This window comes from Canis lupus, chromosome 35 (assembly GCF_011100685.1).
Source record: "Canis lupus familiaris isolate Mischka breed German Shepherd chromosome 35, alternate assembly UU_Cfam_GSD_1.0, whole genome shotgun sequence".
NCBI classification, from domain to species: domain Eukaryota; kingdom Metazoa; phylum Chordata; class Mammalia; order Carnivora; family Canidae; genus Canis; species Canis lupus.
The window spans coordinates 26,254,010-26,281,542 of record NC_049256.1 but is presented as its reverse complement, the minus strand read 5'-3'; the positions used below and the strand labels follow the sequence as shown (position 1 = coordinate 26,281,542).

The 27,533-nt window shown below is 41.2% G+C and overlaps 3 protein-coding genes across 6 annotated transcripts in view; 1 reads left to right on the top strand and 2 right to left on the bottom strand.

Annotated features, from left to right (window-relative positions):
- Positions 1–794: 794 nt before the first annotated feature.
- On the bottom strand, positions 795–3,146 carry LOC119877867. Its single transcript, XM_038583978.1, has 3 exons — positions 2,991–3,146; positions 2,488–2,884; positions 795–2,220 (listed from the first exon to the last, which is right to left on the bottom strand). Exons 1-3 carry the CDS (start codon positions 3,144–3,146, stop codon positions 1,982–1,984), a joined length of 792 nt encoding a protein of 263 aa, XP_038439906.1. The 3' UTR covers positions 795–1,981.
- On the top strand, positions 2,600–27,258 carry ZNF184 (zinc finger protein 184). Of its 3 annotated transcripts, none has more exons than XM_038584380.1 (6): positions 2,600–2,771; positions 3,313–3,456; positions 10,904–10,971; positions 19,112–19,238; positions 19,554–19,649; positions 22,796–27,258. In XM_038584380.1, exons 2-6 carry the CDS (start codon positions 3,450–3,452, stop codon positions 24,751–24,753), a joined length of 2,256 nt encoding a protein of 751 aa, XP_038440308.1. In that variant the 5' UTR covers positions 2,600–2,771; positions 3,313–3,449; the 3' UTR covers positions 24,754–27,258. The 3 variants fall into 3 exon arrangements, with proteins under 3 accessions (XP_038440308.1, XP_038440307.1, XP_038440309.1); XM_038584379.1 differs by having other exon boundaries at positions 2,600–3,016; XM_038584381.1 differs by having other exon boundaries at positions 2,600–3,065.
- The window catches only part of ZNF391 (zinc finger protein 391), a 42,452-nt gene continuing 38,212 nt past the window's right edge, over positions 23,294–27,533 (bottom strand). For both annotated transcript variants that reach the window (XR_005384417.1, XM_038584399.1), the window contains one exon: positions 23,294–26,447. Coding sequence is in view for 1 of the 2 variants with exons in the window: in XM_038584399.1 (XP_038440327.1) it covers positions 26,254–26,447 (194 nt within the window). In the remaining variant the exon portion in view is untranslated. The remainder of the gene's footprint in view (positions 26,448–27,533) is intronic.

Sequence of the window (27,533 nt, the reverse complement as noted above, 5' to 3'; positions counted from 1 at the left end):
CCAGGGTGGAGGGCGCCGGGAGGGCTGCGGAGCCGCTCGGGGACCCACCGCGTCCGCCAGGCGCGCGTCCCAGGTGCCCGGAGCCCGGCCACCGTCCTCGAGGACGACTCTGGTCTGAATCTTGGCCAAAGCAGCCGCTCGTTTGCTGAGTTTCGCAAATGCTCGCATGTTTTCCCTTCCTCGTCTTGGGTTTCCGGCTGCGGGCTGAGGCTGGGGGTACAGGTGTTTTCCTTGAGCCCGTCCCGTGCACCGGTTTTTGTCTACTGGGTCTCGTGTGCTAATCTAAGGAAAGAAGAGAACGACCGCAAATGGAGAAATCACGTCGCCCGAACGCAGAGGAGGAAGAGATGAGAAGGGGAGAGACAGGCATTGTGTGCATTGATGGGACAGCCAGCCCTGAAGGGACGGACGGGAACTAGTTATCATCCATAATTTATACATGTCACTTACTTTTTATTTGGCGTACACTTTTTATCAAGCATGTAGGGCTGTTTTTATTTTTGCTTTTAAGTCATTTGGAACCCCAGCTTTCATTAAGGTTAGACACCGAAGAAATATCCCGGACCTTCTGTGATAGATTAAAAACAAAAACAAAACAAAACAACGACAACAAAAAACACGCCTCAAAACAGCAAAGAGTGATGCACTCTTTGAACTAAAATTATTAATCAACTGACTGTTTTAGGGTACCAATGAGCAAGATACGGACAACTGTTTTACTGACAGAAAAATTTTTTTTTATGGAGGAGTGGATCTAGGTAAAGGATGAGAATCCATGGCAAGTGGCAGGAAACAAAACCTTTGGAAACAACTCAAATGTCCATTTAATGTTGAAAGGACAAACTGAGTTTTTTTTTTTTTTTTTTCTCATATGATGTAATTTCACAACACAGAGTAGAAGGAATTACAAGAATACACAATCACATGGATGAAATCTCACACAGTATTGAATAGGAAAAGCCAGGCACAAAGGAATACAGACTGTAGTGCATTCTATTTTTTGAAAGTTCAAAAACAGGTGAAACTAACTTATCCTGTTAGAAATCAGAATAATAATTACCCTTGGGAGGAGTTTCTGGGATCCTGGTGATGATTGTGGTTCTCAAATTGGAGTGTTCAGTACATGGGTGTGCTGGCTTTGTGTAAATATATTGAGTTGTTCAAATACCAAGGAGTAAGATTGCTAGATCATAAGAGTATGTTTAGTTTTATGAGAAACTTCAAACTGTCTCCCAGAGTCCTCCTGACAGCAATGAATGAGAGATGTATTCTTAAACTCAGGAAATTGTTCATCTTTACTTGGGAGTCTAGTGAGACTTTGGGATCAGATTACTAAATTCAAGTCCCAACTTCCCCATATATTGGCTATGAGATCTTGGGCAAGTCCTTTGTTGTAAAGTAGGAATAATAATGCCGAAATAACTTCACTGGGTGTTTTAGGAATTAAAGGGCAAAAAGCACCTAGAACAGTGCCTGGTATATAGAAAGTGTTAAATCATAGTTGATTTTGTATGGCCCTCTCCTGATAGCCAGATAGCACTTTCTTTTCTTCTACTTCATTTATCATTTCCTTCTGAGTCATGGAAGAGCTTGAGAAGAATATTCTACTACACATAATGGACTCAATTCTCATAGAGTTGATCCAGTTCTTCTCCAGTATGACTTTATGTTGCTTCATTTTAAATATGCTTGGTATATATTTTTGTCTTTTATCATCTAGAATGTCTTTCTCGTGTTTTGTTTTTTGTTTTTCCAGCTGGTTTCCACATCTTTCTATCCTGTTTCACTCAAGCAATGTCTTTTTACCATCTACTGAGAGCTTGTTCTTGACCTCAGCTCCTTCCTGACATCTGCTCTTGGAGGCTTCCAGTTGATAGTTCCTTTCCCTGTGTGGATGTTTTCCATTTACTCCGTGTTAGGATTTCCAAGTTCAGTGTTCCCGTTGGCCAGGCCAGCAGACGGACTAACTTGACCTTGGCCCTCACCCCAGAGCTGGGGTCCACAGCTCGGAAGTGCCTGGGGAACCACACACAGAAACCCTCCCCACTTCCACGGGGTCCTCCTGTGCCAGGGACACGCTGGCGACCCGGCGTCGGGCTCCACTCGACCGGCTGACGGAGGACGAAACCACGCAGTGCCCGGAGCAAAACGCCGACACCACACCTCCCAGGTTCCTCCAGCATTTAGAAAACACAGGCCTCCGGGACCGGTCTGAGAGCCCTGAAAGTCACATTACAGGTCACGAGCAGAATTTTTAAGATGACGAAGCAGCAGAGCACTCCCTAGGTTGCAGGAAGAGGAATAAAGGCAAATAATACATCGTGGAGTGCTTGTGTGTGCTCTAAGACTATCTACAAGTGTATGCACGGATTGCTCGCAATCTGCTCGGTCACACAAACTTGAAAGTGCCCGCGGTTCCCCTGCTGCCACTGGAGGCGTTTATAAGCCCGTGATTGGCGGGGAGACCTGCCCAATGGGAAAACTTACACGTTGGCTGAGGCCTCTGGGAAATGGGGTTCAGCGTCGTGATGCCCTCTGGGAATCGTAGTTCTGCGTGTCTGCCCGGCACGGCCGAACGCTGCCCACGAGCGGGGGCGGGGTTCTCTCCGCGCGACCGGAAGTGGCTGTTGAAGCGGCAGTAGGCGTGAAAAGAGGTTGGCGCTGGGGAAGTGTAACCTCCTCGGCTCCCTTCTCTACGTCTGGTGATTGTGCCAGTGCTTCCGGACGCGGGATCCGAGTGCGCGGATCGCCCTAGAGGGAGGGAAGCCCAGGTATCACCATGGCAACCGTCAGCCTCGCGGCCGCGTGACGTCACCCTCGTCGCCGGGCTGGTCGCGGCCTCTGCGGGAGGGCGCCGGGGAGTCCTCGGAGGGAGAGCCCCTCTCTTTTTTCAATGCGGGGCGGTTCCGCCCTGATCCCTTGGACGGCTTTGTTCTTTTGTTCCGGTCTAAGAGGAAGGATCTGCACCCGGCCCCGCCCTGTCTGTCCACCTTCCAGCCTTTCCTCCCCGCAACAGGTGTGTCCTCCTCCCAGCCGGGGCGGGAGCCCGCCAGGTGTGCACGGAGGTAACGGGCCGGGCCTGGGCGCGCTCCCGCCAGCGTTGGGTAGGGGGTGAGGGTGGGGGGGCACCGAGGGTTCCTCTGCATCTGGAGCTGAACCTGCGTCCTCGTGCCCCACTCTCTTTTTGTCCAGCGGGAGTGCCTGTGCACTGGCTCTCGGCGGGCACTTCTCTTTTCCAAGGCTCTCTGAGCCACAGTGCAAAACTCTGAAGTGCGATTGTGACGCAGGCTGCTGACCCCGTGTGTCTTTCAGGGCCGCCAGCCTGAGCGTGTGGAAGGGCTCCTGCTCTTTGCTGGACGGCTGAACCCCAGACCGAGGCCCCTGCTGGAAGGACGCTGCTCGGGAAACCCTCGTGTCCAGGCTCCGGAGGAACGGAATGAGCTCCTGAGATGGAAGGTAGTGGGGACCCGAGGATGGAAGAGCGGGGCGATGGGGGCAAAAGAAGATCAAATACTTGACAGCTGGTAGAGGTGGAAAGAGGGAGCCTTATCTCAAGGATAGAGAAAAACTGGATTGCATAATGGTGCGAGATCCTTACTTAGGTTTACATGGAGAGACTTGCAGGAAGAGTTCATTACCCCTGGCATCGGGATTGGGAAATGAAAAGGAGCGATGATTCAGGTTGTCTGTGATCCTCTTTCACATGACTTTTATTTCTTAGATATGAAAATAATCTTGTGGTCAGAAAAAATCTTGGTAATCGTCCCTTCAATACAAGAAGGATAGTATCCCTGGCAGATGGCCGTTTGCTAAGCCTATGCATCCTGATGGAGTGTGGCATTAAACTCTCCGTTTTGGGTGCACACTATTCCCTTGGTGGCTCTTCCGCCCCCCCCCCCCTTTTTAAGTTCCTTATGTTAGGCAGAAGTGCCTATCCCTGTAACTTCTATGTTGAATATTAGTTCTTAGTCTCCAAAAGCAAGAGACATTACTGCCCTGCAGAATGTGAATTCAGCTGTTAAAACACCTACTCACAAATTCTTTTCTTTTCTAAGCAAAACAGCCTCAGTTCCTTTGATGGGTCTTCATATGATATGTCTGGACCTCTTTTCCCAAGACTCTCCTGCCCGAGAGCATTGCTTCTTAAAATGCATTGCCTGCAATTAAACATAGTTCTTTAGATGTTTTTGTGATAAATTCCGTAGACCTTTAGTACCTAAAAGTACTTCTTTGAGTTTGGTTTATACTTCTGCTGTTTAGAATCAGTTTATATTTGCTTTGAAAAAAATCATCAATATTACGTGGTAAGCCCTAGATCTTTTTTTACATAAACTGTAGTGAACTAGATTTATGCCATCCTTGTGCGAGATCATTGTTTTTTATCTTTAATATCAGGACTTCACATATATGATTGTTCAGGTTTTTGGCCATTTTCCAACCTGTCAGAATAATTATGAATCTTCATTAATTCAGTGTTTTAGGGATCCCTGGGTGGTGCAGCGGTTTAGCGCCTGCCTTTTGGCCCAGGGTGCGATCCTGGAGACCCGGGATCGAATCCCACGTCGGGCTTCCCGGTGCATAGGAGCCTGCTTCTCCCTCTGCCTATGTCTCTGCGTCTCTCTCTCTCTCTGTGTGACTTATCATAAATAAATAAAAATTTTAAAAAAATCAGTGTTTTAACTCTCCAACTTGATGTCACTGGCATCGTTAATGAATATTCCTTCTATTTCTTCCTTCATGTCCTTGAACAGGTCAGAGTTAGGACAGAGCTGTGTGATATATCACTAGACTTTTCTCTGCATTGTCATTGCTTTTACATTCTTTAAGTATGGGTATGCAGCGAAGTTTGGTTTAACCTATTATCACAGTTTCTTTTTGAATTTAATATCATTAAAAGTTTTAACATCACTTATTTATGTAGGTTTGAGCTCTACCTTATATTAGTCCTTGATTTTTTAAGAGTGCAGAGAATCTCTAACAACTTCATGTGTATCTAAAATTACCTCAAAACAAAAAGTTTAATTTAAAAAATGAACTGTCTTTCATTACATTATCAGTAAACAATTGTAAGTTCCAAAAAAATAACAGTTCTGTTTATAATAGCACCAAAAATATGAAACAGGAATATAATTAGTATGTGTAAGATCTGTACACTAAAAGCTACAAAATGTTGCTAAGAAAAAAATTTTTCCAGCTATACTGAGATATACTTGACTCCTAACATTGTGTAAGTTTAAGTTGTCCAATGTGATGAGTCTTTAAGATTTTTCTCTGTGTGTCATCTCCAAACAGATCATTTTATTTCTTTCTTTCTAGTGTGGATGGCTTTTATTTCTTTTTGTTGTCTAATCATTCCAGTTAGGACTTCTAGTATTATGCTAAATAGAATAGAAAAGGTGAGAGTGGGCTACCTCCTCTTGTCGATTATCTTAGAGGGAACTCTGAGCCTTTCACCATTGACTATGATATTAGCTGTAGGTTAGGTTTGTTATATATGCTGTTAGGCTGAATTTGAAAAGTATTGGCATTAATTTTTCTAGCAATATTAGACAGATTCACCAGTGAAACAGTTTCATACGTAGCTTGTCTTTGTTGGGAGGTGTTTAATCACTGGTTTAGTCTCCTTACTCCATATTGGTCTGTTCAAATTTTCTGTTTCTTCATGATTCAGTTTTATTAGGTTGTATGTTTCTAAGAATTTAAGTTTTATAGGTTATCCACATTGTTGGGACAGTGGTTTCTTCTGATCCTTTTTGTATTTCTATAGTATGAGTTGTAATGTCTCCTTGTTCATTTCTGATTTTATTTATTTAAACTTTTTCTCCTTTTTTTCTTTAGCTAAAAGTTTTTCAGTGTTGTTTGCCTTTTCAAAAAACCAACTCTTAGTTTCATTGATCTTTTCTGTTATTTTTCTGATCTTTATTTCATTTATCTCTGCTCTGATCTTTATTTCCTTTCTTCTGCTAACTTGGGCCTTAGTTGTTCCTTTTCTAGGTGTAAAGCCAGGTTATTTATTTGAGATCTTTCTTTTTTTTAATGTAGACATTAAGCACTATATAATTCCCTCTCAGAGCTGCTTTTGCTACATCCCATATGTTTGGTATTTTGTTTCCATTTTCATTTGTTTCAGGATATCTTTTGATTTATTCTTTGACCCTTTTGGTTGTTCAGGAGTGTGTTATTTAGTGTCCACTATTTTTGAATTTTTCCAGTTTTATACTATTTTTGTTGAAATGGTGGATATGATTTTAGTTTTAAATTTGCTAAGGCTAGTTTTGTGATCTATCCTGGAGAAAGCTCTTGTGTCCTTGAGAAGAATGTGTATTCTGTTCTGTATTATATGTTTTAGATCCATTTGATCTAAAGTAGGTGCAAGTCCAAGGTTTCCTTGTTAATTTTCTGTGGATGATCTATTCATTGCTGAAAGTGGGATACTAAAGTCTCCTGTTTTTTTTTTTAAAGATTTCATTTACCCATGAGAGACCCAGAGAGAGAGAGAGAGAGAGAGGCAGAGACACAGGCAGAGGGAGAAGCAGGCTCCATGCAGGGACCCCGGTGTGGGACTCGATCCCGGGTCTCTAGGATCACGCCCCAGGCTAAAGGCGGCACCGAACCGCTGTGCCACCTGGGCTGCCCAGAAGTTTTCTACTATTATTCTACATTGTTGTCTGTTTTTCCTTTGAAATCTGTTAGTATATGCTTAACAGATTTAGGAGCTTTGATGTTAGGTACATATGTATTTATAATTATTATATTCTCTGGATATATGAATTAACTCCTTTATCATTGCATAATGGCCCCTTTGTCTCTTTTCAGTTTGTGACTTTACATCTATTGTAGTTTCCCAGGAATTTCCATTTGGATGGAATATCTTTTTCCATCCATCTACTTTGAGTCTAGTGAGCTCTTAAAACTGAAGTGAGTCTCTTCTAAGGCTGCATATAGGTGGGTCTGATTTTCTTTATCCATTCAGCCATTCTGTTCCTTTTGATTAGAGAAATTCATCCATTTGTGTCTAATTATTAGTAACTAAGGACCCACTAATGCCTTATTAGTTACTTTCTGGCTGTTTTATACTTCCCTGGTTCCTTTCTTCCTCTTTTGCTGTCTTCCTATGTGAATTAATAATTTTCCAGAGAGGTATGCTCTGATTTCCTTTTCTTTATCTTTTGCGTGTATACTCTAGGTTTTGCTTTGTGGTTATCCTGGAGCTTATGTAAAACAGCTAGATAAAACAGTCTGTTTCAAGTTGATAACTAACTTCAATTGCATACCAAAAAACCCTCTACCTTTTTACTGCTCCTCCCATTTTATGTCTTTGGTGTCACAATTCACATCTTTCTATATTTTGTATCTATTAATACATTATTGTAGCTATAGTTTTAATATTCTTGTCCTTTAACCATCACATAAAAATTGGTGTTGAACACACAACCATGTTACAGTATTAGGGTGTTACTGAATTTGACTATCACTTATTTTTACCAGTGTGTTTTATAATATCCTGTTTTCGTGATACTAATTAGCATCCTTTCATTTTAACTTGAAAGATGTCTTTCAGTATTTCTTGTAAACAAATGGTGACAAACTCCTTTAGGTTTTTTGTCTTTCTCCATTTCTGAAGCACAACTTTGCTGGGTAATGTATTCTTGGTTGGTAGTTTTTCTCTTTTAGCACTTTTTTCTCTTCCTGCTTTTATAATTTTGTCTTTGATCATAGATAGTTTCATCATAATGTGCTTTAGAGAAGATGTTTTTCAGTGGAAATTATTTGGAGACCTCTGAGCTTCATGAACTTGGAGGTCCTAGTTTCTGCCACGACTTGGGATATTCTTAGCTACTATTTCTTTAGGTAAGCATTCTGTCCCTTTTTCCCCATTATTCTTCTGGGACTCCAGTAATGGCTGGGTTGTATCTTTTAATGGTATCCTACATCGGGTTTTTTTACTCCTTTTCTTCTGTATTCTCCTGTGACTGGATAATTTCCAGTGACCTGTGTTCTGTCCCCCAGGTTCTTTCCTCTGCGTGGTCCAGTTGGCAGTAGATGTCTTCCATTGCATTTTTCATTTCATTATGTTCTTTGGCTCTAGAATTTGTCATTTTGCTTTTTGTTTATGATTTCTATCTATCTGTTAAACTTCCAGTTTTGTATATTGTTTTCCTAATTTCATTTACATGTTTTTCTGTGTTTTCTTATAGCTCACTGAGCATCTTTAAAATGACTATTTTGAATGTTTTTATTGTGTAAGTCATAAATCTCCTTTTCTTTAGGGTTAGTTACAGGAAAATTACTGTGTTTCTATGGTAATGTCATGTGTTCTTGATCTTTCATGTTTCTTGAAGTCTGGGGTTATGTCTTTGCATTTGAAGAAGCAGTTACTTCCTCCTCCTGTCTTTAGTTACTGGCTTCAGAAGAAAAGTACCTTCTGTCAGCCCTGTTATGGATGCTCAGGTGTTCTCAGACCTTCTGTGGATATGTCTGCCCCACACTTTTTCTTCCCTTGTGGGGAGGATTTCTTAAAATTGCATACCTCCTCTCAGTCCTGCAGAGTGAGGCTAGGTGGCGGCAGACTCCCATTTGCTCTCCCTTGGTGGTACGAATGCTTAGGGTTTAGTGCTTTCTGCCCAGACCTGCAGAGTCAGGCTGGCAAGAGCCTGACTTGCTCTCGCTGTCATCAGGGATTTACACAGGGAGCCAGCCACAGGAAGGGTGTGCAGGTGAGGCATGTAGACCATTGGGGTGCCCATAGGCTAGTTGGGGGAATGTGCGGGGGAGCATCCCTAGTGGCTCTTTGGCAGGCTTCCTAATGGAGTCCATTAAGTGGCTAGTACGTTCTGTGGTCCTTTGTGCCCTCCAAGAGTATAGATTGCTGTTCCCCAGCTGCTCCCTGCCCCCCAGTCCCTTGGACACTTCAGTGTTCTGGATGGATGAGAAGGAAGTGGGTCTTTTTGGTGGCATCCCACACAACTAGGGAAGCTGAGTGCCCAACTCTCACTTTTACTCTCTGGGAGAAATAATGGGCCTGGAAGGTTTCTCTTGGCTATGAGCTTTACACTGTGGGGATGGGGGCTGTGACACAAAGTGAAACTGTCTCTTACATCATCAGTGCATTCAGTCCTAGATTATTATTATTTGCTTCCACCATATGCCAAAACTTCTCTCCTGGACTCCTGGACTTCCACAGAGATACCCTCACCACAGGGATGGTCTAAATCCATGTTCTTTTACAAGGAAGGTCCTTTTACACTCTTAATCTGCCACGTTGATACCATTATTCAATTCTTTGCCTGTTGTATCTTTTATAAATGTAAATCAGCCAGAATGATTTTGAGTCCTTGCTTTTTTTTTCTTCTTGGGATTTTTTCACAATTGTATAGTTAGGATTACTTTTCATATATGTCTCTGCCTTTATAATCATAACACTTGTAACATTTACTGAGCGTTTATTATTGCCGTTCACCATAACCAGCATGGTTGGTTTCTGCAGGTCTCACTGTTGTTGGTTCTGTTGGTTTCTGTTACTTGAGGTCAGAAGCATCTTTACCCGAGACATTTTTCTTGATTCTATTTTCCTAAAGTCTTGGTTACATATCTGTATATGCACAACAAATCCTTTGCTGTTAAAAATTCTAAAATCACATCTTCATTTTTTTCCTCAAGGTCTTTATTACAAATCAGTTTTCCCTTACTGATCAAATTTGAGAATAATAAATAGCTTCTTTTATTGCTTCCTTCTGCTTTCTGAGAATTGGGCTTTCCTGTTAACCATTACTTTGAATAGACCTTCCCAAAAGCAAAGTTTGTTTTTGTTTATTGACGTATAAGTTACATATATTAAGTGCACAACTCTATGTTGATTAATTTTTATATATTATATACCAGTGGAATCACCACCTACAGTAAAATGTAGGATGTTTCTGATGCCCCAGAACTTTCTCTTATGGTCCTGTCCAGTTATTATCCCTCCCGAGGTAACCACTGTTCTAACTACTATTACCATAGGTCAGTTTGGTCTGTTTTTTTTATGTAAATGGAATTATATAGTTATGTATTCTTTTATGTTTGGCTTGTTTTACTCAGCATTATGAGGTGCATCCATGTTATTAGGTATATCAATAGCTCATTCTTTTCTGTTGTATGAAAATATTGTGGTTTATTTATCCATTCACCTGTTGAAGGACATTTGGGCTATTTTCAATTTGGGGATCTTATGAATGAATCTGCTAGAAACAGTCTTTTACAAGACTTTAGGTGGTCATGAGCCTTCACTTCTGTGGTTGTATGTGGTTGTATGCACACAAGTGCTGAATTCAGAACAAGCATATGTTTAACATTAGTATATAACTGCAAAAACAGTTTTCCTATGGGTTTGATAAATTTACACCCCACAGCAATGCACAAAAGTTCCAGTTGCTCTACGTGGTTGGCAGCAGTTAGTACTGACCATGTCAATTTAATTTTTCTGGTGGGTAGGTAGTATAAGTAATATATGCTATTATGATATTTAATTTCTACTAATACAAATTTTTATATTTAGAGTTTCAAAGGACCTGTGAAGACTTTTGGGAAGTAATTGTATTATTTATTCAGATGTTGTATGTAGCAGAGAAAGCTGTGGAAATACTTTGCCTGACTTAATATGGAACATATTGAGTTGAGGGATACTGTACATATCTAGGGGACAGAACTGTGAATGTCAAAGTCATGCTTTACTTCCCAAGCCTACTGATGAGGTGTACTGGGGCCCTAGTCCTCAATGATCCTGCTTATTTTTTTGCATTCAGAGAAGTAAGGAAATGGCATAGTTCATACTATTTTCACATGGAAAGAGAATCTGAACTTAACAGATTGCTGGGAACAGCTACTATGGACAGGATTCATTGTGTTTCTTCTTCTCCTCCAGACCCTTCCTCTCCGGAGCCTGCCCTCCTCCAAGCGGGACACACTTTACTTGCATCAACCAGTTTTCAAGTAAGTTGGAATTCCTGAAATGCCATCTTAGTCTGCACAATGGATTGCGAATTTTTTGCTGTGGCATATGTTCATTTATAAAAACCAATGTTGGGGATTCATTCTGGGCTCCCAACTGCTCAGTGACCGTCTTTGCATCTCTGTCTCTCCAGCATCACTAATACATGTTCACCACTTACCCTCTTGCTTGGTGTCTTGTCATGCTCCAACAGTGATAGAGCAAAGGGAGTGCAAAACTTAATCCTTTACTTGAATAGACTAATTGACTGCTAAAAACCAGAACAGATAAGTATAAAAATTAAATGAGTACTGTGAAAGATAAAGAATGCACAAATGTGTAGTGTGGAGGGGTCAGGAGAGTTTCAAGGGGAATGGGATATGCACTACCTCTCCCAGGATATGGGACATTTGGATATTTAGACAAGTAATGTGGGAGAGATGGGTTGGATTCTAGCTATGGGGAAGACTGAGCAAAGTGTCACTAGAATTAACAGGTGTTACATGGGAATTAGAAAGATTGGTTTATTTTGGCAGATGGTAAACAAATGATTAATTAAATAAGTTAAAATATGGCAGGCCTCAGTTGTCTAGATGAGAAGTTGAAGGCTTTATTCTGTAGGCCATTTCTGAACCATTAATGGTTTTTGAGGAAGAAAGGGACAGGATCTTGTTTTAGGAAAAACCAGTAACTGAGAATTTAGGCAAAAAAAGTAACCATTGGAAAAAAAAAAAATAACCATTGTTCCAGCAGGAATGATTCACCTCAAGGCCTCCCTTCATCAGACTCCTTCTTAGACTTTTTCCCTACTTCCTGCCCCACAGTGTAGTCATCTTATCAAGGAAATGATCCCAGTTCTTCCCACTTTCAGCTCAAGTACTTCTGGTATCACTTTGTTTTTATTGAGGTATAATGTGAGAATAAGCTACGTATATTTGAAGTGTATAACTTGGTAAGTATTGACACACCTTTGTATTCAGGAAGCCATCACCATAGTGAATATATGCAATTAGAGAACATACTTTGTATGACTTGAATCTTACTTAATTTGAGACTTCTTTTGCCCTTATTTGGTCTACTTTGGTAAATGAGCAGTGAGGACTTGAATGTATATTTTGTTGTTGTTGGGTAGAGTATTCTAAGAATGCATTAGTTTCCTTTTAGAAGCATCACGACTTAAAACAACACACTTACTGTCTTCCAGTTACAGAGGTCAGAAGTCCAAATGAGTTGGCAGGACTGCATTCCTCTGAAGTCTGTAGGGCAGAATCTGTTCCCTTACTTTTTCCAGCTTCTGTATTCTTGGACTTGTTGTGTCCCATTCCTCCACCTTCACAGCCATTAGTGGCATCTGTAAATCTCTCTGTGACTCTTCTCCTATCTTCACATCTGCTCTCTGACCTTCTTGCTTCCCTCTTACAAGGACTCTTGATTACATTGGGCTCGCCCCTGTAATCTGGGATCATTATCCCATCTTCAAGTCCTCAACATGATCACATCTGCAGTGTCTCTTGTTTTAGGTAATAATTTCATAGGTTTGAAGGATTGGTATGTGGATGTCTTGGGAGGGCCACTACTCCATCTACCACAGGTATCTGTTCAGTCAAGCTGGTTGAGTGTTGTTCAGATGCTTTATATCCTTATTTTCTATTGACTTGTTTTGTCAAATGTGATGGGGATATTGAAATTTATTATGTGGATTTGTGTATTTCTCCTTGCAATTTTATCAGTTTTTCCTTCATGTCTTTGGAAGCTGCAACTAGGTGCATAAACATGTGGGATTGTTATGTCTTTTTAACCAAGTGACCTTATTTATCATTGAAAAATGAACTTTTTATTGTTTGCTTTGAAGCTTACTTTGATATTTGATTAGTGTCAGCATGGCATATCTTTTTTTCATCCTTTGGCTTTTAATTTGTGTCTTTATATTTTTTTGTAGGTGATATGGAGTTCATTGGGTTTTCCTTATTTCAGTGCAGTCTGGCAATCTGCCTTTTAATTGGGGTATTCAGACCATTTATTAATATGATTTTACATTCAATGTGATATTTATGTGTAATATGATTATTGATGTGATTAAGTATCATCTAGCTTTTTCTTTTTGTATTGCCTTCATTCCCTTTTTCCTCCATTCTTACCTTCTTTTGGAAACTGAATGTTGCTTAGGATTCCAGTTTATTTTCTTCATTAGCTTATTAGCCATAACCCTTTGTTATTTTTTTTTGTTGCTTAAGGTATACATATTTATTGCCTTTTACTTTCAAGTGATAATCCTGTTCGTAAAGACTGGAAGAACCTCATGGTAGTGCACTTTCATTTCTCTCCTCCGGGTTTTTTTTTTTTTTTTTTTAAGATTTTATTTATTTGAGAGAGAGAGAGCACAGAGGGAGAGGGAGAAGCAGACTCCCCACTGAGCAGGGAGCCTGACATGGGGCTCGATTGCAGGATCATGGGATTATGACCTGAGCCAAAGACATGTTTAACTGACCCAGGCACCACCCAGGCGCCCCTCTCTTCCCAGGTTTTTTTTTTTTTTTTTTTTTAATATTTTTTATTTATTTGAGATACAGAGAGAGAGAGAGACAGAAGCAGGCTCCATGCTGGCAGTCTGACATGGGACTTGATCCCAGGTCTCCAGGATCACACCCTGGGCTGAAGGGGGCGCTAAACCGCTAAGCCACCAGGGCTGCCCTCTTCCCAGTTTTTAATGCAATTGTTGTCACATACTTTACTAGTACTTGTGCTGCAAACCCCACAATACTTGATATTTTTAAGCAATTATCTTTTAAAGAAATATAATAAATAATAAGAAATTATATATATTTATTCACACACTTAGATTTCTGGTGTTTTTAATCTTTTCTTTTTTAAAGATTTTATTTATTTATTCATGAGATACACAGAGAGAGAGAGGCAGAGACATACGAAGAGGGAGAAGCAGGCTCCATTCAGGAGGCCCGATGTGGGACTCGATCCCATGAGCCAAAGGCAGACATTCAATTGCTGAGCCACCCAGGCATCCCATGGTGTTTTTAATCTTTATGATGTATATCAGTGATCGACACTTAGGGGTGATTTTGACCCTTGAGACATTTGGAAATGTTAGGAGATTTGGTTGTTACAACTTGGTGGGAAGTGCTACTGGCATCCAGTGGGGTGATGCCTATGATGCTGCCCCTGCAGTGATTTAAAAGAATGATTGGTCCAAAATAGCAGTAATGATAAGGTTGAGAAATGTTGGTTGTAGATCCTTTTTCTCATCTGGCATCATATGTTCTCCTGTGTGAAGGGCTTCTTTACAATTTCCCATAGTGCAGTCCACTGGTCGTGAATCCCTTCAAGTTTTTATGCCTGAAGAAGTCTTTATTTTTCCTCTGTTTCAGTTCTAGTTTGACAGTTTTCAGTATATAAAGTTGTTTCTCCATTTTCTTCTTGTTTGCATTGCTTCCAGCAAGGCAGCCCAGGTGACTCAGCGGTTTAGTGCTGCCTTCAGCCCAGGGCGTGATCCTGGAGACCCAGAAGCAGAGCCTGCTTCTCCCTCTGCCTGTGTCTCTGCCTCTTTCTCTTTCTCTCTCATGGATAAATAAATCTTTTAAAAAAAAAGAAAAAAGGCACTGCTTCCAACAAAAAGGCATCTACCCTTTTTCGTCCTTGTTCCTTTACATTCATGTGTCTTCGTTGCTCTGTATGCTTGTAAGATTTTTCTCTTTCACTGGGTTTGTGCTACTTGATTAGGATGTGCCTTGGTGTAGATTTCTTTGTGTCTCGTAGGATTGCAGTTCATTGAGTGTCTTAGATCCGTGGGTTTATACTTCTCATCAGGTTTAGAAACTAAAGAGCTATGCTTTATTTCTTCAATTTTTTCTATTCCCCTCTCTCTCTTTTTTTTTGTTTGCAGGGACTCCAGTTGCACACATATTGGCCACTTGAAGTTGCCCATAGCTCTCTGATGCCATCTCTGTTTATAAGTTCTGTTTTCCTGTTTCACTTTTGATATTTTCTATTTTTGTTGTCTTTGAATTTATGAATTTTTCCTTCTTCGATGCCTGATCTGCCGTGAATACTATTCAGTGTGCTTTTCATCTCTGAACGTTCTCATTTTTAGCTCTAAACATTCCATTTAGGTTTTTTAAGAAACCTTAAATGTCTCTTAACATTTTGAACATACAAAATACATTCATAATTTTTACTGCTGTCGTCTGTTAGTCTTAGCATTTGTGTTAGTTCTGGGTTGGCTTTAACAGATTAATTTTTTCCTCATTACAAGTTGTATTTTCCTGCTTCTCTGCAGACCTGATCATCTTTGATTGAATGGCAGACACTGTAAATTTTACCTTATTGGGTTCTGTGTACTTTTGTGTTTCTATAAAATATTCTTGAGCCTTACTCTGGGATGCAGTTGAGTTATTTGAAACAGTGTGTTTCTTTTCAGATCTGGCTTCTAAGATTTATTAGGTAAAGCAGAGCAACGTGTGGTCTCCGGCTGCTTGGTCCCACTGTTGAGACACAGCCTCGCTCAGTATTTTACCCAGTGTCTAATGAACTGTGCAACTTGCCAGTTTGACCAATGGGAAAGGAGACTCTACTTCCGGCCCTTTTTGAGCACCAGTACTACTCTCTTGAATCCTTTTGGGTGATTCTTCCCCAGCCTTGGGTGGTCTCTCACAACCACCCACTGATGGTGCTCTGCCAAGTCTTCCTTGCTTCTTTCCTATGTGACTCTCACCTGTAGTACTCTGTCCTGTGACCTCCAGTCCCTTTGGCTTCCCCAGACTCTCAGCTTGGGGAGCCCTGGGGCAGCCCCTGAGAGCTCCGCCTCTGCATTCCTGTCTGGAAACTCAGGGCAGTAAGCTGGAGCAATTGTGACTCACCTCTTTGGTTTACTACTTCTTCGGGATCGCTGTTCTTTGTTGTATGAGATCATTTGCTTGGAAACTGTTTTCCTATGTTTTGCCTAGAGTTTTTTTGTTATTTCATGCAGGAATGTGAATCCAGTCTTATTACTCTCATCCTGACCACAGCCTGATCCTTCTGAGGTTTGTTTTTGAATCACAAGCTTTATTAGGGCTGATCTAGCCCAGCCTTACTCTGGGACTGTTTTTCAGGGAGCCCCATGATCACCCTTGTAAGTCAGTGATTTGCTAGAATGAGTCCCCAAGTCAGTGGCATGACTTAGGGCTAAAGATGATTACAACATAGGATACACAACAGGATCCAGAAGAAAAAGGTGTTCACGAGTGGAATCTAGAGAAATCAGGTGCAGGCTTCGGAGTCCTCCCTCCATGATGGTCGCACAAAGACACTTTGTTTCTAGCTGTGATCCACAGAGATATGAGAAATGTCTACCTGGGGAAGCCACTTGAGTCTTGGAGGCCAGAGTTCCTGGAGGGAGGGAGCTGGTCTGGGTGCCTGGGTGGCTCAGTCATTGAGCATCTGCCTTTGGGTCAGGTCGTAATCCTGGGGTCCTGGGATCAAGTCCTGCATTGGGCTCCCAGGAGGTAGCCTGCTTCTCCCTTTACCTGTGTCTCTGCCTCTATCTCTGTGTCTCTCATGAATAAATAAATAAAATCTTTTTTTTTTTTAAAAAAGGCACTGACCCCCCTCGGCACATACGTGCCGTTGAGCAGCTGTGGTGCAGATCCCAGAGCAGGCACTGTATGTGCATGATGCCTTCATCTGCACTTTCAACAGTGCTGACAGTCTGGGACATCCCCCTCCAGGCACGCGGTCATGCCATCAGTCAGTGACGATGTAACATTAGCTATCAGAGCTTAAGGCTCAGAAACATGGATCGGGTTCTCCCTGTTAGATTAGTAAAGGTCGTACAAATCAGACCTGCTGCTTTTTGCTCTTTCCTGACAGGTAAACTTGCCTTCCTTCTGAAATGTATTGGCACCGTCTGTGGGAGCTGAGCGTGCATGTCTCTTCATCCCTCTGTCATACTGCTGACTTCATCTTGTCTGTGGAGACCATAGTATTGGCACCAGTTTTTGAACTTCCTCCTTGTATAGCTCCCCACTCTGCAGTATCTTCTTGCAGATTCCCTGCATCCATATTCTTCAGCAGTCGCTTTTGTGTCTTGAGCTTAGTAAAACCACCATTCTTTAGGGGCTCTGCCTCCTTCCCCTCCAGCCTGGGGTGCCTCCAGGCAGGTTGCTGAGGGTGTTGTGAAGCTCGTGATCGTCTGTCCTGCCTGCTGTTCAAATATAAACGCATTTGTTCCAGATAGATTGTTCAGTTGGGTAGTTGTTGACACTGGCAGAGCTAGTCTACTTGCTCTGTTCTCGTCAGAAACAGAAGTCTCATGTGTTGATTGATCAATTTTATTTTTATTTATTCTTAAAGATATTATTTATTCATTTTGAGATAGAGCATGAGCAGAGGGAAAGGAAGAAGCAGGTTCCTTGATGAGCAGGGAGCTCAACGTGAGACTCGATATCAGGACGCTAAGATCATGACCTGAGCAGAAGGCAGACCCTTAACTGACTGAGCCATCCCAGTGCCCCTGATTTACCAATTTTAAAACAAAACTAACTCACCCAGTTTCAAATACAGAACAAAGCAAAGGTAGGACATCCCCTGTAGTGCTTCCAAGTCCCACCACACAGGCCCACTGATAATGTTGGTAATGTCTTTTTTCAGGTTTTTTTCCTGTTTATATATAAGCCTTCCTAGTCATAAAAATAAAAACAAGATCATGCCATATATATTGTTCTTAATATCCCATGCATTTCTTAATCAGTGCATCTAGAGATACTTCATTTTAAAAATGTCCCTATTGGAACGCCTGGGTGGCTCAGCTTTTGAGCGCCTGCCTTTGGCCCAGGGTGTGATCCCAGAGTGTCGGGATCGAGTCCCGCATCGGACTCCCTGCATGGAGCCTGCTTCTCCCTCTGCCCCCCTCTCTCTCCCATTCTCTCTATGTCTCATGAATAATTTTTTTTAAAAAATCTTTAAAAAATAATGTCCTTATCAAGGGCTTCAGTATGGATATTCCATAAATTCTTTAACCACTGTCCTATTAATGAACATTTAAGTTTGCTTTTTATCCCTCCACAGTGTTGCAAGGGTACTTGTGCATGTGTCTTTGCATTCTGAGTGCTTCTGGAGAATAAATGCCTATAAGCAATAAAACTGGATTGAGTGATAGGTGCTTTTAAAGTTTTACTGGGTCCAGGGCTGCTCTACCTCACTGCCCATGTACACTTAGCAGCATTAGCCAACCTGCTGTCTGGTTGTATCTCATTTTTTATAGAGGGCTTATAGAACACTGTCCTGGGTGAATTTGCTCTTTGCGTTGTTGGCTTTGTTGTCGTTATTGTTGTGGGTTCATCTTTTTTCTATTTATTGGAATTCATGATATTGTCTTTTGTTTATAGTTTATTTTAGAAGTTTTACATTTTTATGTGGTTATATCTTTCAGTCTCTTTGTGTTCGGATTTTCATTTCAAGCGTATTATAAACCCTAGTTCTTGTTCTATTTTTGCTTTTCCTTTAAGATTCTACTCCAACAGACATTTTTGTGTGCCACGAAGTAAGAAATTCACCTTAATTTTTTTCTCAAATAGACAATCATTTGTTCTGATACTACTTAGTGGCTAATTTAGCTCTTTTTAACTAATTTGAAAGTCGCTTAATCCTGTTCAGTTCTTATAACCATGGGTCTGTTTCATCAAGTTTTATTCCATACTAGGCCACTCCCCTTTAATTTCCCTCTTGGTATATTTTGAAATGCAGTAGGGCAAGTCTCCTCCCCCAGATTCTTTCAAAAACATTTTTGGTTATTCTTAAACACTGTGGGTAGTAAAAGCTTTTATTGATGTTAATAGGTAGTATTAATACTCTGTGTATTTTAGATCACAGAGATGGTGATGATGGTGATGAACTATGTAGCCAACATTGACTTAGCACTAGTTTTATGCCAGACCTTAAATAAGTATTTCATGTTGAACATTTCTTATCAATTTCTCACAGTAACGCAGTGAATGAGGCACTATTTTGATGTTGATTTCAAAGAGGAAACATCAAAGTCATTCACCTAGCCCCATTGTTCTTTTGCCTTACTTCCATCAGTATTGCAAACTCTACCCCTTTCCTAGGTAAATGCTTTATGGCTGAGGAGAAATATGTTCGCTATTTCAGGAATCAGTGACCTTCAAGGATGTGATCGTGGACTTTACCCAGGAAGAATGGAAACAGCTGGATCCCTTCCAGAGAGATTTGTTCAGGGATGTGACACTAGAAAATTATACCCACCTGGTCTCCATAGGTAAGGATGATTTCTGAGTGAACATCCGGGTGTGCAGGAGGAGGGGTCTCTTGTGCTTATGTGAGTTTTTGCCTTTGATGAAGTTAAGGAACCTAAGATTCCTAAATTTTGAAAGGTTTTGAAAAGGTTTCTACTCTCCTAGCAAGTAGAAGTACAAACTAGTAATTTTTCGAAGCCCATATTGGTTCCCAATTTATACCATGTTTGGGAATTTGTCACATCAAGCCTTTATGTGCTGTTCACTGCCATCAGATTTATCCCATGTAGCACTTTCCTCTTACTGTAGTCAGGAACCTTTTTTTCTCCTGTGAACAGGACTCCAAGTTTCCAAACCTGATGTGATTTCCCAGTTAGAGCAAGGGACGGAGCCATGGATCATTGAACCTGGCATTCCAGTAGGTACTTTTGGAGGTAAGTAATGGATACCTGATGGATGAATATCATTAACTCTAACCATTAGCTTGATAAGAGGGTTTTATGCCTGAAATATAGATGTACTTGCCTCTCTTTAGTGTCTCCTGTAGAGAAATGAGAATCCATATGGACTCTTGAGCTTTGTCAGAACACTGATGGTCTCCACATACCTTCTTTTTTGATTCTCCTTTCAGAGGAGGTATCGTTCCTGCTTTTTACTAAAGGCTGCCTCTTGACCTGGACTCTTGATTCCATCTTTTCCCACCTCCTAGTCCCTAATTATCCTAGTCTCTTAATTATCACCCACTTTTCAGCCCTTACAGTTTGTTTGTTTTGGATCTACAGGCTCTGTTGCTAGTACCTTCAAACAAATAGTACTCTAAATTTCCAAATGCTTTTACTCAATACTGTTCATCCTTTTGGCCACCATCCAATATGCCTCCTTGCTTTCCCACCCAAACTCTACAAAAGTGAGTTCCATACCTACAGTCTTCATTTTTTAAATCACTTATTCCTTAAGCTTCTGATCCTACAACTTGAAATTATGAATAACTTTATTGTAAACCAGGAATTCCCAAACTGCACAGAGTTTAAAGACCTGACCCTGAAAAAATATACAAACTTAGTCACACTAGGCAAGGGATATATCTCCAGAATCAATGAGGTGGGAATGGGAGTTCTTTTTTATGGGGAGAAAAAAAAGCACTCCATGTTCAAATTTGGGAAGTGCTGGGTTATCTAAAATTTTAGCAGGTTTCTTACTGAAAGACCACTCAGAGATTTCTTATATATATAATTGGGCATTATGAATTTCCAGCAGGGTTGCATTCTAACTCCCCCCACCCTCCCAAACATGATTCCTTCTTTTCATTCTTCACCTTTAAGATTTTAAGGTAAAAATTTATGGCTTTATGGAACACAATTTAGAAAAGTGATTTTTTTGAGACAGATTAAGAGCTTTATTAAGTCATGCTTAACTTTTGGAAAAAAGTTGTCAGATTTTATTACAAATTAAAGTTTTAAAAATCCCAACTTGAACCAATAGAAGGCAATTTTAAAATATTTGTGTATTAAAAAATCCTAGACTTTGCACAAAATGCTTTAGTCATTACCAAAAAGAGATTTATTTAGGTAAAAATAATACTAGACACCTCATGTTGTGTAGATAATAACATAGGTCCCAGTGATCTGGTGGGTAAGCAGAAGGCAATCACTTAAATATTTGACTCCATTCTCTGATTTACTTTTTATTACTGGAATAGGACCACAGGATGGTAGTCTTGGTAAGCTAGCCCTTAGCCTTCCCTCTTTAGCATTCAGAGTAGACTTAATCTTAACTGCTGATTTGCTGTTTTTAATCTCCATAAGAATAGTTTATGGTTTTACAGATATGTACAGGTAATTGGAAGTTGTCTGAGTACCTACATTGAGGTGGCTTGCTGGTCGTGGGCCTTGTCTGTATCATTCTCCTTACCTTCCTTATGCCATCTTCTCTGGGCTATTGTGGAGACCTGCCCCCTCCACACACACATACACACAGAATGCAGACCTGTCACCCTGATATGTATTCTGTCTTATGGGTCTACTTTGGTCTTTTGCAGCCAGATTGTCAGCATCCTTTATTTTCCTATCCATAGGGGTGTTGCAATATTGTGGTTGATGCCCACAGCTTTGCATTAGTAAAGTGAGAATTCCTTTCAGCAGTAGGATTGGTGCTGTTCAGTCTGGCCTTCTGAACTGGCTCCAATCCTTTATTCTTTGCCCCACCACTGATCTCAGACATGACAATGTGGATAACATTGGTCATGGTCTGTTGTGTTTGTTGCCTTCAACTACAGCTCCAGGGCTGGACACCCTTTCCCCCTTTAATGGCCTCAGACCCCATGGGCTCTGTGTTCTTCACTCTGAACTACTTCTGGGAGGTATTCTTTGTGGCCATCTGCTGTTCCAATATATCTTGGCATCATTCTATTAGTGAAAACATACCCATTTCTTATACTGAACAAATGGCCATTCCTCCAAACCTGTGCTGCACTAATTTGGTCTGTGCTGGAGAAGTACTGCTGTTAGGAGTCTGCTTGTGCCTCCTTGCATTGTGCTGGTACCTAGGGTGCCAGAATGGAGGGGGTGGGAAGCTGTTTCCCATCTCCCCCATGGTGCATGCTTGCAGTGATGCTGGTGCTGATTGCCATGAGGTTGGCAGCATAAGGGATTCAGGGTTCTTTGGGATCTTCTGTCCTCTCCTGTCACCAGTGGAAGGAACCAAAGCCATGTGGTTTTTTCTTTACTGAATCTACTAGCATTGAGTCCCCTGCTTCTTTAGTTGTCATCTTTCCTGTCTTGAGCACCACTGCACTTCCTGGTTATGTGCCTTGCTGTCTTGTTTGTGTGCTGATGAACTGCTCACTTTCATTAGTATATTTTATCTAGCCTACTGTTACCCACCTTCAGGAACCCCCCCTCCCGCCCCCCGAGTGTTCTTTCCTTGCATACATTCCTATTGCTTCGTCTATTCTTTTGCTCCCTTGTCAGTGCTGGTCCTTCCTATCTGACATTTGAACATCTGGGTGCTTTTACTTTTGGCATCTTCCACCCCCGAAAACACCACTCCAGTCTAGTCCCTCTGTTCTCTTCCTAATTCTTGAAACATCTAGAGTTGAACTTGTTCTCTTCCTCCCGTAAAGTCTGTGCTCTGGGTATGCCTTCTGCACTTCTGGCAGAGATGTAGCTGTTCCCTCTGTTTCAGGGTCAGCCGGGTCTTCCATAGTTGTCCACACTTGAAGTCTTTGTCTCAGATTTCTGTTTTGTGCACATTGGGAAGGAGTCCTGTTCACACTGTCAGCCTTAGTCTGCCAGTGTCCCTGGCTGTCTGCCATTGCTCTGGTCAGTTTTTAATTTATTATTACCTTCCTGGTTCTCAGAGATCATCTATAAACTGAGTGAGACATTCTCTTGCCACTTTCATATTTTATTTATCATTATCCTTATCTCTTTCCAACTTTTTCCCCAAATAATAGGCTATACTTGAAAATCCTCAAGATTTCCTAAGAGCTTTACTCTCAGCTTTGTTAGGTCCTTCTAACAAAGGCAATTATTTGTTCCCCTTGCATTTAGAGAATATAGACATTTTCTTTTTCTTTTAGACTGTGAGACAAGACCAGAAAATAGCGTATCAGTCCCAGAGCTGGATGTTTCTGAAGAGCAGCCATCTGACGAGGCAATTGTGGAAAAACACAAGAGGGATGATCCTTGCAGTTCTAACTTTTTAGAAAGTTGGGAGTATGAGAGCATTGTAGAGAAGCAGCAGGCAAACAAACAGACCCTGGCAAGAGAAATAAAAATAACTGAAAATAAAATACCTACCTGGGAGAGAGGCCCTGTAACTAATGACTGTGAGAAAAGCATCAGTGTGAGTTCAAACCTTATAACACAAGAAAAATCTCCAGAAGAGACCTCTACCAAAACAAGTGTCAAACAGAATATAAATCCAGTTAAAAAAGAGAAAACTTGTAAGTGCAACGAATGTGGGAAAGCCTTTAGCTACTGTTCAGCTCTTATTCGCCATCAGAGAACACATACTGGAGAGAAGCCCTACAAATGTAACGAATGTGAAAAAGCCTTCAGTCGGAGTGAGAACCTTATAAACCATCAAAGAATTCATACTGGAGATAAACCATATAAGTGCGATCAGTGTGGGAAAGGCTTCATTGAGGGTCCATCTCTTACTCAACATCAAAGAATTCACACTGGAGAAAAACCCTATAAATGTGATGAATGTGGGAAAGCCTTTAGTCAGAGGACCCATCTTGTTCAGCATCAGAGAATTCATACGGGTGAGAAACCATATACTTGCAACGAGTGTGGAAAAGCCTTTAGCCAGAGAGGCCATTTTATGGAACATCAGAAAATTCATACAGGAGAAAAGCCTTTTAAATGTGATGAATGTGATAAAACCTTTACCAGGAGCACACATCTTACTCAGCATCAGAAAATTCATACCGGGGAGAAGACCTATAAATGTAATGAATGTGGAAAGGCCTTCAATGGTCCCTCAACATTTATCCGTCATCACATGATCCACACGGGTGAGAAACCATATGAGTGCAACGAGTGTGGGAAAGCCTTCAGCCAGCACTCAAACCTCACTCAACATCAGAAAACACACACGGGGGAGAAACCATATGACTGTGCCGAATGTGGAAAATCCTTCAGTTACTGGTCATCCCTTGCTCAACATCTGAAAATTCATACTGGAGAAAAACCTTACAAATGCAATGAATGTGGAAAGGCCTTCAGTTACTGCTCCTCCCTTACTCAGCATCGGAGAATCCACACCAGAGAAAAGCCCTTCGAGTGCAGTGAATGTGGGAAGGCTTTCAGTTACCTCTCCAACCTTAATCAGCATCAGAAGACGCATACCCAGGAGAAAGCCTATGAATGTAAGGAGTGTGGAAAAGCCTTTATTCGGAGTTCATCTCTGGCTAAACATGAGAGAATTCATACAGGTGAGAAGCCCTATCAGTGTCATGAGTGTGGGAAAACCTTCAGTTATGGCTCCTCCCTTATTCAGCATAGGAAAATACACACTGGAGAGCGACCTTACAAGTGTAATGAATGTGGGAGAGCCTTCAACCAAAACATACACCTCACACAACATAAGAGAATCCACACAGGAGCAAAGCCTTACGAGTGTGCCGAGTGTGGCAAAGCCTTCCGGCACTGTTCATCTCTTGCTCAACATCAAAAAACTCACACAGAAGAGAAACCCTACCAGTGTAATAAATGCGAAAAGGCTTTCAGCCAGAGCTCTCATCTGACACAGCATCAACGAATTCACACTGGAGAGAAGCCCTATAAGTGTAACGAATGTGACAAAGCTTTCAGCCGGAGCACACATCTGACTGAACATCAGAACACTCACACGGGGGAGAAACCTTACAACTGTAATGAATGCAGGAAGACTTTCAGCCAGAGCACATACCTCATTCAGCATCAGAGAATCCATTCAGGAGAGAAACCTTTTGGCTGTAATGATTGTGGAAAAGCGTTCAGATACCGGTCTGCTCTCAACAAACATCAGAGACTGCACCCTGGCATATGACTCTTTGAGGAAGTCTGGTTTGTCCTTTTGTTAAGTACTGAAGAACCAGAGGAATTGAGAAAGTGCTTAAAATATTTTAACTTTTCACTGTCACACACTGTCACACAATAGAATGGAAAGGACATCAGGCTGAAGTAATCCGATTATGTTTTTAAGCAACTTTGTGACATTGGAAAATTCAACCGTTTTAAGGTTCAGTTTGCTCTGTGAATGAGGGGTTTGGAGTAGATGGTTTCAGAAGTGGTTTGGAGTTTTATATTCCAGTTTTGAATATTCACAATATATTCTTGATCAGGGTTACTATACATCAGCATTTTCCTATGTTGCATCTAGAGTGTGTGTATTTATGCATGTTTTGCTAATAGAAAGCATTTGTGCTTCAGTAACTAGACTGAGGATCTATTATGCTCCTGTTCTGATGCATTTAAGTTGATTTACTGGTTCTTAATAAAAATAATTGTAAAAAATTCTTAATAATTTATCAGTAATATAATAGTTCACTTCAGGGCAAGTATTAAACCTTCCTGTTAACTATCTCTTCTTAGCACGTTTTAACATTCTAGAAGTTCATCACAAAGATCCCCTTCCATAGCTAAACCAGTGTTATTTAACTTTCACTGAATAGTGGAATCACTTCAAGAACTTTATAAAATTCTGTTGCCAAGGCCCCACCCTTGAAGACGTAATTAAATTGGTCAGGGGGTAGGGGCCAGGCTTTAGTATGTTTTTTGAACTCCTAATATGCACCTGGAAAGAACTGGAATAGATTTCATTATCCACTCCTTTAGTTGATAGCTGTGTCATGTGGCTCCTCCCAGGAGCCTCAGAGATTAGCTGTTGTACACATAATTTTGACTACCATCTTGTTTTGTAAGTTGGGTTCTCACAAGCTCTGGGAGGTAGGATTAATTTATTTCCTCACTGAAGTACAGAAATTCAACAGCTTTTTAAAGGTCATTTTATTTGCTTACCAAATGCAGATGACAGGGCTAACGATGCCCCTGGCAGTGTGCAGCCCACAGCCTGTATGGCCAGTGGTGGCCAACCTGGTCAGGATAGCATGCAAGCCAGAAATCTGTATGGGCCAAGCACGGAAGAGAAAGGCCCCTATGTTTCCTTCGCAATCTAGTCTAATTATCAGGCAGCTCTTTTCAGAGCAACTGACAATTTCCCAGCCTGGCCTTGAGAATGGAGATCTTTGAGAACAGAAGGTAGTACAGAAACGTTCGAGACTCTTCTACAGAGGAGGTTTGGAGGAGGGGGTGCTGCAGATTTTCTCAAGTGAAAATAATCAGTGCAGTCTTTGGCTTATCTAAATGCTAGCAACCTACGCTGGAATCTTGTCCCTTCCTTAACTGAAGGTGCCAGACAGAAACAGATCAAATTCAGGAAGTAAGGCAGCTATTTCAAATCTCAGGACCTTTCTCCGTTGTAAGTTGAAATCACTGTAAAGGAATGTCATCTTGGTATTAATTTCTCAAGGCTTCCATTATGGAGGAATTACAGTGCTCCCACTGTAGAGATGTGGAAACCAGCAGAGAGGAGAGATCTCAGGATACAGGGCAAGGCCCTCCCACAGCAATGAAGTTTCTGGACTTGTGTGAAGGGTCTTCTCATTTCCAGAGGAGATCCCACAATGGAAAACACTAGAGGCCGTGTGGAATGGGAGACTCCCGTCCTTGTGCCACTGGTTACTAAATGAAGGAGTAGAATTTATGTAGAAATTTGTCATTAACCCAGAAGGATCCCACTTTGTTCCACTAATTTGATCTCTTCATAGATTTTGTCAGATCAGATCCAAAGCACCAAGGGTATGTGATCACTACCAAACTTCATTCTTTTCTGCCTTCCCTGTGCTTGCCTGTCCTCCATCTGCTCAGTTTGTAAATGTGCTAATAATCACTCCCAGATAATACAGGCCTGGAGAATAGAGAAGCAAGGAGCCTCCTGAAGTTAACATGACCTTGATATTTCTGTATCTTTTTGAGTAGCTCAAAAAAACAACATCTCTATTAGTTGTCCCAGAATACATTCCAAGTTCCCCAGGTGGGCAGATTGGCAACTGCTGCTGCTGCTCAGACACAATCAATCTAATGCTACATGGTGGAGAGTGAAAGTGTTCATCACCTGACATGTCCCCTAGCCATGTACATTCTTCCCCCTCACCCCTATTTTAAGAACTGAGAGAAATTAATTTAAGTGGTTTCTTAGTCTTTTTTTTCTTGATTATATGCCACAAACACCTACTATACTATAACATGCTCTATCCCCATGTCAGTCTTCCTGCTTAGCAGGGAGTCTGCTTCTCCTTCTCCCTCTGCTTCTCCCCTCTTGTTCTCTCTCTCAAATAAATAAATTTTAAAAAACTTTGATGAAGCTCCTTGTCAAAAGCTTTTGAAAAGTTAAATCACATCATCATCAAGGCAAACTTCATTGCGCTGGCATAACAGGACTGCCAGTATACCCTCAGTTAATAATAATAATAAAAGCAAATGATCTTTCAAATTGAGTGCCTATACTGTAATGATCATGAAGCAATGAAAAGTAGCATTACCATTTAGACCTGAAATTAAATACCCTGACCATCTGTAGAACTTCAGGTTTTCGGGTTTTAGCTTGTCTATACTATATACAGAGAGCTACAGCATTATAAAATGGATACCATTAGGCTCCCTAAACCTGATTCTTTTGGATGCCTGAGCCACTTCTCACCACCTTTCACTAGAGCTTTCCTCCTGTGGAATCAGACCCAATTCATTCTAACTCAATTTGTCATAAAT

What these genes read in the sequence shown, in the direction of transcription:
- LOC119877867 (XM_038583978.1), bottom strand. Translation starts at nt 3,146, where the DNA reads ATGCAGAGGAACCCTCGGTGCCCCCCCACCCTCACCCCCTACCCAACG. An exon ending in CGGGGAGGAAAGGCTGGAAG is followed by an intron (nt 2,885 to 2,990) that starts GTGGACAGACAG and finishes CATTGAAAAAAG; the next exon opens with AGAGGGGCTCTCCCTCCGAG. An exon ending in CCAGAGGCCTCAGCCAACGT is followed by an intron (nt 2,221 to 2,487) that starts GTAAGTTTTCCC and finishes TGTGACTTTCAG; the next exon opens with GGCTCTCAGACCGGTCCCGG.
- ZNF184 (XM_038584380.1), top strand. An exon ending in TTGCATCAACCAGTTTTCAA is followed by an intron (nt 10,972 to 19,111) that starts GTAAGTTGGAAT and finishes TCGCTATTTCAG; the next exon opens with GAATCAGTGACCTTCAAGGA. An exon ending in TACCCACCTGGTCTCCATAG is followed by an intron (nt 19,239 to 19,553) that starts GTAAGGATGATT and finishes TCCTGTGAACAG; the next exon opens with GACTCCAAGTTTCCAAACCT.